Source organism: Pteropus alecto, unplaced genomic scaffold (assembly GCF_000325575.1).
Source record: "Pteropus alecto unplaced genomic scaffold, ASM32557v1 scaffold45, whole genome shotgun sequence".
Classification (NCBI taxonomy): Eukaryota; Metazoa; Chordata; class Mammalia; order Chiroptera; family Pteropodidae; genus Pteropus; species Pteropus alecto.
The window spans coordinates 18,279,694-18,289,392 of record NW_006442491.1 but is presented as its reverse complement, the minus strand read 5'-3'; the positions used below and the strand labels follow the sequence as shown (position 1 = coordinate 18,289,392).

The window sequence follows — 9,699 nt, the reverse complement described above, 5'->3', positions numbered from 1 at the left end:
GCTTTTGGAAGAAAAACACCAAACCTTGGCTTTGTGAACTGCTTTGGAAGAATCGCACACAGCATAGATACCGTGAGAGAAAACAGCTAATGTAAGGACCCAGACTAAACTGAGCAAAGGGTTTAAGGTGAGAGCAAAGCTCATCTCTTGCCCATATTTATTCCACATCCTCTAAAAGGCATACTCTTAAAAGATAAAATTAAAAAGAAAATGAAATAAACAAAGTACTATGGATAGGTAAAATCATGAAAGCAGTGAAAGAAAAAATTAAACCCTGCTTGAATTTTCAGTATAAAAGTGGTCAGCTAAGCTCAGAACAAAATGAATGCAAAAAGAATATGTAACCACAAGGAAAGTTCAACTTACAGAAAGAATATCAGAGACTGATGTTACATAAATGGAAGAAGAATAGAGTTCAGAGGGAAAACAGGTTACCTAGGGGAAAAATGGGAGGCACCTGTCCTGTGCAGTCTCATCCAAAGCAGCAGGATAGGAAAAGGAGACTGGACCATGGGCATGTTTTCATCAAAACCAAGTTGGATACATACAAATATCTAATTCTGTTGTATACCGGAAACTAATATAGTGTTGTATGTCAACTATACCTCAATAAAAATAAAAGAATAAATAAATGAATAAGTAAATAAATAAAATAAAAATAAAAAAAACAAGATGACAGGCCACTGGCTACACAAGAATCCCAAGAACCTCTGTTGGAAGCAAGGATGCAGGCAGGAAAGAAGGCCCTTTAACAGACAAAATCCAAGCCAGAGCATGGGTTTGGAGGAGTGAAGCAATGGGTTTAGAGGCTCTTGTTCCTTTTAGCAATTATCCTCTCTTCATGGGCATAAAGGCAGAGTTGCCAAAGGAAGAGAAATAGATAACAAACATGAGGTTTGTAGCCCAGTTTTCTTCACTGTGAAAATGGAGACAATGGTCATTCTTCTCATTCTTCCTGGAATGGGGAGGCAATTCAGTCCAAGGAACTCAATATGTGTATATGCAAGGTATCCCTATTTATAAAAATCAAATCGAATGAAGATATTAATAGTTCTTGTTAGTCTCCAATCTGCTCTTTGAAGCCCACTGATGTGGCTGCCCTTAGACGCATGGCTATCAGTGAAGGAGGGCTCCTGACTGATGAGATCAGGCGAAAAGTGTGGCCCAAGCTCCTCAATGTCAACACCAATGACCCATCTCCTGTATCAGGTAAGGGTAGGGGATGGAACTGTGAGGCAAGGGGCTCTAATAATCCCTTTGAAGACCCTTCTGTGGCTTCTCTGAAAGGGGGTGGGGGAAACCTCTCATTTACCACCTCTAGGCCATGAGAAATTATTTTTGGTTCAGGCTTTCACAGTGGGTGTCTGAGCGTGACCCAGTAAATGAAAGAATGACTCAGCAGACTGGGAATACAAAGGGTCCCTGAGGAGGCAGGGTCCTACATGTTAGGTCACACTGTGTGCTGGAATGGAAACTCCCTGGAACTGGCGAACACCAAAACAAGAAAGTAGATACAACTGGGATAGAAATTTCAGCGTAGCAAGACTGAGAGAGCTTCTCACCAGGAGGGAACCGCCGTAAGGACCGCCTGACGTCCAGCAGCACTTGCTGGTAATCCTTGCTCATCTGTCGCAGGTTCTCCCCTATTGGAGGAAAAGGAACATATTAATGTAGAAATGTCTGGGAAGCGAGATTAGGAGCAAAATATTCTGGTATGACATCAAAGGCCTGGAGGGCATACTTTGTCTTTCTTCTGAAAAGGACATGACTCAAGATATAACATTTGGAGAGGAATCCCTAGTTTAGTTCCAAATATGCTGTTTCATGCAAGTCCTGATGACAGTAGGAGGCGGGAACACACTGTCCAAAAGGCAACTGAGTGAGCTGGAAAGAGCAGCAGAGGAGAGGTCAGGAGGCCAGGGGCCTAGTATGGCTGCCACTGGGGAACTGCTCTGAATTTCAAAGTCCACATCTGCAAAATGGTGATATTCCCTTCCATAATACACCTCTTAGGTTAGAGTAAGGCTCAAATAAGATCGCGAATGTGGAAACCACAGGCCACTGGGAAAACGACATCTGTAAAGTCTAGGGAGCACTGAGCTGTTCAGAAAGGAATAGTAAGATAAACTCTCTTGTCCTAACCTCTCTTGACCCAGAAATTCTAAAACTAAGACGCTGCAAATAAGAGATAGTACTTGTGTTCAGGTGATAAGCCCATTAAAATGTGAGAGTTAAGGAGGCAGTTTCTAGCTATTATACATGAGAAGTGTACATTGCCCTCAACCCAAATTGAGTGTTGTATAACAAGTCTACATTTCCTTCACAAGCCGAAATCAAAAGCTACCACAGGAGCCTGTGCAATACTTCCCCAACCAAGACTTCATCTTATAAAGATACGGGAAATTTGGAATCTGATAGAAGAACATCATCTCAGGATACAGAGTGTGAACATGGCAATGCCTTTTCCTTCCAACAAAAAGCTGATTGCTCCAAGGCAGCCAGTTTCAAATATAATAACAAGTGGCAACTTAAAACCCTTGGCTGCACTATGACACTGTGAACTTTTATTGGCAGAGGCTGTTTTAATCATTTCTAGTACCTGGCACACAAGAGGAGCACAATTAATATCCGCTGAATGAGTGAAAGAATCCCCAGCACCTGGACTCTGGCTATACATAGCAGGAAAGCAATAAATGTTTATTGAGTGAATAAATGACAAAGTGGGCTCACTGTTCTGCAGTACTTTTATTTGAATTCTGCACCATATTCCAAGGAAATCCTTCTACTACGAAGGCCTTGCAAATTAGTTAAGTAACAGCTGTTCATAGAATTATAGAATTTTAGAATTCCAAAAGATCTTAGTGTTTCCCGATAAAAAGCACCAAAGAGGTATTATCTCTCCCTTTAGCTTAATGTTTCTCAAAATGTAGTTCATCTGCATCAGGTGAGGTGTGTATTAAAATGCTGATTACTACAACCAACCTCTAAGTTATTCAAGACTGGATATTTTTAATAAACTCCCCTACCTAGCCAATAAAAGCTACCTACATACATACCTAATGAAAGCTCCATTTTTGAATAAAATTCTACCTATCAGTTTGGCCTCATTTTCAGACTGGGCTCATGCATATCCTAAAATGTTTTAAATTTACTCATCTATTCTTGGTTTGACATAAGCATAAAAATCAAAGATCCTGGATTTTTTCCCCTTGCCTCACAGTTCCATCCCCTACCCTTACCTGATACAGGAGATGGGTCATTGGTGTTGACATTGAGGAGCTTGGGCCACACTTTTCGCCTGATCTCATCAGTCAGGAGCCCTCCTTCACTGATAGCCATGCGTCTAAGGGCAGCCACATCAGTGGGATCACTGTTCAGGGCCTGGTGTATCTCTGCCACTTTCTTTTTCCTTTTGGCATTAAAGTCTGCAAAAAAAGGGGTAGACACATATTCGGCATGTGTACGTTTTCTGTTCAGGGCTCAATCTTCTTTTCAGTCTGAGTTACAGGTAGGTATATTTAAAGCCAACCTACAGATATTTAATTAGCACATAATATGCAAAAACACTAAGGAGATATACCATATAAATAACAAGCAAGGAATTACAATGATAATAAATAGTAAATTCAGGCCATGCACTATAACATATTAACACATTAACAGATACTGTTAATATCTACCTAATAGAATGCCTGTTTTTCTTAATGCCAAGCTTTAGAGCATATATATCTTAATACGATGATTATTTCCTGTTGTTTGTAGAAGAAATGTATATGTATGACACCGAAATTCAATACTACGTTTTTAAACAAAACCACAAAAGTCTCCAGTTACATGCTAATTCAACTGGTAAAACATCAGAATCATATAGGAATATTTTCAAAATCAGAATGTCAAAGGGTATATATATATACTCTGATCTCCAGTGTGGTGGATGGTATAAGAGTGGCATGGTGCTGCACACAAAGCAATTGTTTCGTAACACCCATATTATCTAGTGTGATCAAGAAGTAATGTTTTAAGCATCTTACATCCTTATATGGTAGTTCGTTATTCACACACAAGCATTTTATTGTGTTTAAATAACTTTCTAGGAAATTGGTTGAGAGTTTGTGGTTGATGTTTATCACATCATAATTTTCCTATTTAAAATAATGGAGTTAATAGGCTCTCAGAGTTTTCATTAAGAATGTCTAATTTTAGAAAATGTAAACACAAGAAAAGTTAAACAAGACACTAGAAAAGAGCTGTTACAAAGCCATGCACTATAAATGCCAAATAAAGGTATGTGCAGACACCAAGAGCTCAGAGACTGCTGTGGGTCAGGCTAATCTGAGAAGGCATTACTGAAGAGTGTAGCTTAAAAAGGAAAAGGAAGATTTTAAAAGGCTGGAAGGAGGAAGAGAGCAGAAGAAAGGCTTGGAGATAGGAAACACAAGTCCTTTTCATTTAACAGTAAACGGATTCATTAAAAAATATTTATGCAGCATATACCAGGTGTAGGCACTAGAGTTACGTAAGGTGGAAGATAATACCAGATGGTAGGTTAGGCTTTAGACAAGACTAATGTCAGAAGTAGGTTAGGCTTTAGAAGGGACTAACATGGGAAGGTAGATTAGGTTTTGGAAGGGACACTAGGCAGCTTTCCTCAGTAATGTTCTATTCTCAGGCAATAGTCTACAAATTGTTTCCATGATGAAGCTGCATATTAGTAACAGTAATGAAAGTTGGAACTAATGGTCCTGGTTACCTACCTATGAGAGCTGTGACATATAAACCAATCAGTTTAGAGTCACATGCAACTGGAGGTACGGAAAGGACAATAACACAGGTGATTTTTCGCTCAGGTAAACTTGTTCTCCTGGCTAGATTATTATTTTCTCTGGTAACCTAGTAGGGTGAGCATTTCTTTCAGTCTGTCTGGTTCTCACCTATAATCCTGGCGTAACTCTTCATAGCAAACCCCTCCAGCTATCTGCATTCTCAAAAATTTAACTGGATTCTAAATTAAATGGTAACTCTACCTAGAATCACGAAAAATCAAGTCTCAATTCCCTGTGTCAGTAGAGCACCTAACTAGTCTATTGCATTCTCAAAAATTTAACTGGATTCTAAATTAAATGGTAACTCTACCTAGAAATCACGAAAAATCAAGTCTCAATTCCCTGTGTCAGTAGAGCACCTAACTAGTCAAATGGCTGTTTACAAGGTGCTTTAAGCTCTTGTCTGTCCCTCCATCCATCCATTAGTCTATCTATTCATTTATCAGTCCATCATTTAATGAACATTTACTTGTAGTAAAGCATTATCCTAGAGATAAAAAGATGAATGTGACTCACTCCCAGCCCTTGAGGGACACAAATAATTTTCATATATAATGTAACAAAAACCATAAGACAGAATGACTACTCCTGAGGCAATCAGGAAAGGCTTCACCAAGAATATATTCTGGTACTTTCTTAAAGAAAACTTTGCACATGGAAGCGTGGCTGAAGGGAGAGTACTCCAGGCAGAGGAAAGAGCGTGTACAAAGACCCTGTCATGTTAAAGAAGCATCATGCCCAGAAAACAGAAAATTCTATGAGGCTGATGTGTTAGGTAAAGGGAGAGAACAGAAGCTGGAAGGATGCAGTAAATGTGGCTTCGGAAGAGTCTGGGCTGCCTTTATCTTGTTGAGGACTCTGGGCTTTATCCTGTACTCAAGGGAAGACAAGGAGGGATTTTACTTTGAGTCAAAGGGCTATCCTTTGGAAGAGAAGGGTGTATGTTTTCAAAGAGGGACTGTAGACACAGGAAACAGAGGAGACTTTTTATATAATAACACAGACTGAGACAAAACATAAGCAGGGATTGAATTAACAAAGAAAAAAAAGTACCAGATAGCCTACATTTTCTTTACTTAGTTTCCTTGTACTTTCTATACATCACAAATTAAAACGCTTAAATGGTAATATGAACATGGCTTGAGGTAAGCTCTGATGTTTAGAAATCTTGTTAACCTGCTTGCTAAGAGTGTAGAAAAATGTTGTCAATTTGTTTAGACACATATCCACCTTGTCCCTCTTCCTAACTAAGCTATTCAGCAATCTGGGGGAAAGGAAAAACTTGCTTGTATCTTAGAAAAAATAACACTGCAATCAGTTGGATTTCCATTAGGTTTTGGCAAATAATCTGCCAGAATTTTTACTAATTCTGAACCTAAACCATAGCTCTAGTACATAGTTCTCTTAACACTGTTTTAATTCTATTTTTAATCTTGCATTTCAGAATTTACTACCATTTCTAGTTTTGGTGCTCCATGAGAACTCAGTAAATATGTGCGGAATAGAATAAATAATTTAGCTTAGCTATTGTTCCTCTGGAAAAACTGGCATAGAGTAAATGACATTATTTTCCTTTACTACTGTTAAGAATATGCCCACTGCACAACTCTAAACAACAGTCATGCGCCGCATAACAAAGATACATTTTGAGAAATGTGTTAGGCGATTTCGCAGTTGTGCCAGCCTTACAGAAAGCACTTACACAAACCTACATGGTATAACCTACTACATACCTACGCTATATACCACTTTTGTATATGTGGTCCGTCATTGACCAAAACATCGTTACATGGTGCATCACTGTAGATTTATAGGCTCTTTGAACTTTTTCTAAAGCTACTGGTACTTCCCAGAGTAGGATGCTGCTCAGATGTGGATTTTAGCTACTGTCTGTTCAGGCCCCAATATCACCTTCATCAATCCCACATTCCAGTGATTATGTATTAATGGCAGATGAGGAAGGCTCTCATTGTGACGTAAAAAGGGAGGAGAAAACAGAAAACTCAAGTTAGCTAGAGATGTATAAATTACAGAGTAATAAGGTCAACTGCTAGACTACACAATGAGGGAGAAAGGTTAGCAGAGTCTCGACTGAACTAATTTACATATATCCTTTTTATCTCAGAAAGAGGAAAATCATTGAGCTATTCTTGGGATGCTTGGGAAAATATTACAATTAATGCCTACTAGCTATTTTAAGATAAATTTTATATATGGACTTTGGGGTGGGACACACTTCTGAACTTGAAAATGCTCTATTTGGGCTTGGGATAAAAGCCCACATTTCATATGGAGATAGCATATATGTAATCCAAATCCCTGAATCCTTTCATTTCCAATTTATTTTTGCCCCACTTATGAGAGATGTATTATACATTCCAAAGTTGATACCTTCCAAATTTCTTTACAGTAAGAGAGAGGTCTTGGCTGTCATAACCATGACAGAATAAAATGACTATCCTGTAGTTGGCTGCAAAATATAAGGCACTGCTATAAATAAATCCTGATGCCTAAAAAGCAATTCATTCAACAAAGGAAAGTGATGACGTAGACATGACTTGGGCTGCTCTCCACTAAAATGATCATTTAAATAAGGGGCACTGAAGCGGTAGTTCTTTACGGTTCACATGAAGATGGCTCAGGCCATTATTATCTCAAATACTTCCCAATTTTGGCTACAGAATCTGGGTAAAGATTTCTGCCTACGAAGAGGTATCTCCAAAAGTACCTGGCTTGGAGAAATAAATATATAGGAAAATGACAATGACTAAAGATGAACACCAGCTATGCTTCCTCTAAAAGTTTTTCCTTATCGGCAAAATACAGATTAGTGACTTACATCAGGCAAAAGGTCTACATACTTAATAATGAGATCTTATATGAGAATATAAAATTCCATACTAATTATTTGGTTTAAGCTTGCACATCAAGAAAGCTTTGCATAGACGTTAAACAGAAGTTAAACTAAGCAATGCTAGCCTTAATCAAAACAATGGAAGAGCTAGTGGGGGCCGAGGAGGGAGGTGTATAGATAGATAGGTATCCCTTCAGACAGATGGACACCACCCTATCCCACCCCCTGAACTCTTGATATTGACATTGGAAATTAACTTAAAATTTTATGCTGGAACTTCCTATCTGTACTGGAGAAACATAGGGGGAGAGAAAAACTTACCTTTTGCTAAGTAAGGTTCCTATTAAAAACAAAATAAAACAAAGTGGCCTCTGTTTTTGGACGTCCTATTTAGTTTCAACAAACGGTACCAGGATTAGCAGAGACTCATTAACTACCAGAGGTATAAAGACCAGCACGTATTAAGAAAGACTGCTTTACCCCAAAATGGAGAGAAATGTTCTAGAGAGTGAACCAATCTGATCATAAACTCTACAAAGGAGAGCTTCTAGGATTGCCTATTCACCAATATAAATAAAAACAATAAAAATAAAAAAACTCTGATTTCTAAATTCTTCCCATCCATCCAGAGACACAAAAGCAAGGAAACTGGAAGATAAAGTCTCCAAGCCTATGCATAGTTGTGCTACAACAGGTCACAGGACTCATACCACCTGAGACATTGACTATTATGCCATGAGGACAGATGTCATACAAACATCAGCAAAGGGTTACAAGGACAAAGGGCCCAGAGAAGTAATATGAGGCGTGAGCTCCACTTCCATCCAGGACTAGAATAGGATAAAAAAGGGATAACAGAAAATGAGCCCAGAGAAACAAGATGTGGATACTGGGTGCTTCATCAAAATATGTCGGTTGAATATGCTGTTGGTTCTGTTAGGGGCACGGCACCAGCCCATAAGAAATGAAAAAGTGGGAAAACTATTTTAGTCTTCTCCGGGAGAGGGAGGGGGCGGGGGTGCGGGGATTATTTTACTTGGTACAAAGTAGACAATAATTTCAACGGTCATGTCTTAATTATATGTAAAATATATTTGAAAACACAGTGCACAACCAAACCATGATTTCATAGAAATTATTGCTTAGAATGTAACAGTATAAAAAATAAAAATCGCTTTTCACACAATTAAATAATATTAAAATAGTTGGGACAGGATCCAGACAGAAAGCAGATTGGTGGTCAGGAGCTGTGGAGACTGGAGAACGGGGAGTGATAGGCTTTCTTTTTGGAATTATTAGTGTTCTGGAATTAGACAGTGGTGATGGTTGCACAACTTTGTTAAGTACAAAGAACCACTGACCGTACACTTTAAAAGGGTGGATTTTATGGTAATTAAAAGAAATAGGTGGTCATGCACACTCCGTAAATCAAGACGGCAATATATGAATGAAGTTTGGGAAACCTGCTTACAACTAGGGAGGCGGCACCAGGAGTCTGTGGACGTGGCCGAACTGTTTCAGGTCGGGGCTGAGACTTGGCCTTAGTTCTCAGAGAAACTCAATTCTCTTTTTAAAAGACGAGGCCGGACGCTGGGTCCTGGCACCATACTTAATACTGGAGACGCGGTTCTGTCACTAGGGTTCCTCTGGTCTCAACCTCCGCTGAGCCCGGTTCTAGGCTCTCTTACCCTTCAGCCTTTTCCTCTTCCGCGGTCCAGACCCCGGCCCGCGGCCCTGAGCGCATCCGCGCAATCGCCGAGGGAGCCACTAGTCCCCGGCCCCTCAGGCGCTGCTGGCACCAGGGCCCGCTCCTCCAACAGCTGTCCCCTGCCCCTCGGGCTGCCCCAGCCCCTCAGGCCGTCCTCACAGGCCACCCCCTCGGCGCACTGGTCGGCTTCCGTACCTGCCTTCTCCTCGCCGCCATCCCAGCGGCTGGAGGTGGGGCCGTCGCCCTGCGCACTCCGAGAGGCCATATCCCGGGGGCCCGGGCCCGGGCCCGAGCCCCGGCTGGGCGGGGAGCCC

At 40.3% G+C, this 9,699-nt stretch overlaps 1 protein-coding gene across 3 annotated transcripts in view; it reads right to left on the bottom strand.

Annotated features, from left to right (window-relative positions):
• The window catches only part of TBC1D20 (TBC1 domain family member 20), an 18,572-nt gene extending 8,880 nt beyond the window's left edge, over positions 1–9,692 (bottom strand). For all 3 annotated transcript variants that reach the window (XM_006921681.2, XM_015597270.1, XM_015597271.1), the window contains exons 1-3: positions 9,581–9,692; positions 3,240–3,425; positions 1,563–1,643 (exon numbers count right to left, since the gene is read on the bottom strand). In XM_006921681.2, coding sequence (XP_006921743.1) covers positions 1,563–1,643; positions 3,240–3,425; positions 9,581–9,650 — 337 coding nt within the window. In that variant the 5' untranslated portion in view covers positions 9,651–9,692. The remainder of the gene's footprint in view (positions 1–1,562; positions 1,644–3,239; positions 3,426–9,580) is intronic.
• Between the last annotated feature and the right edge of the window lie 7 nt (positions 9,693–9,699).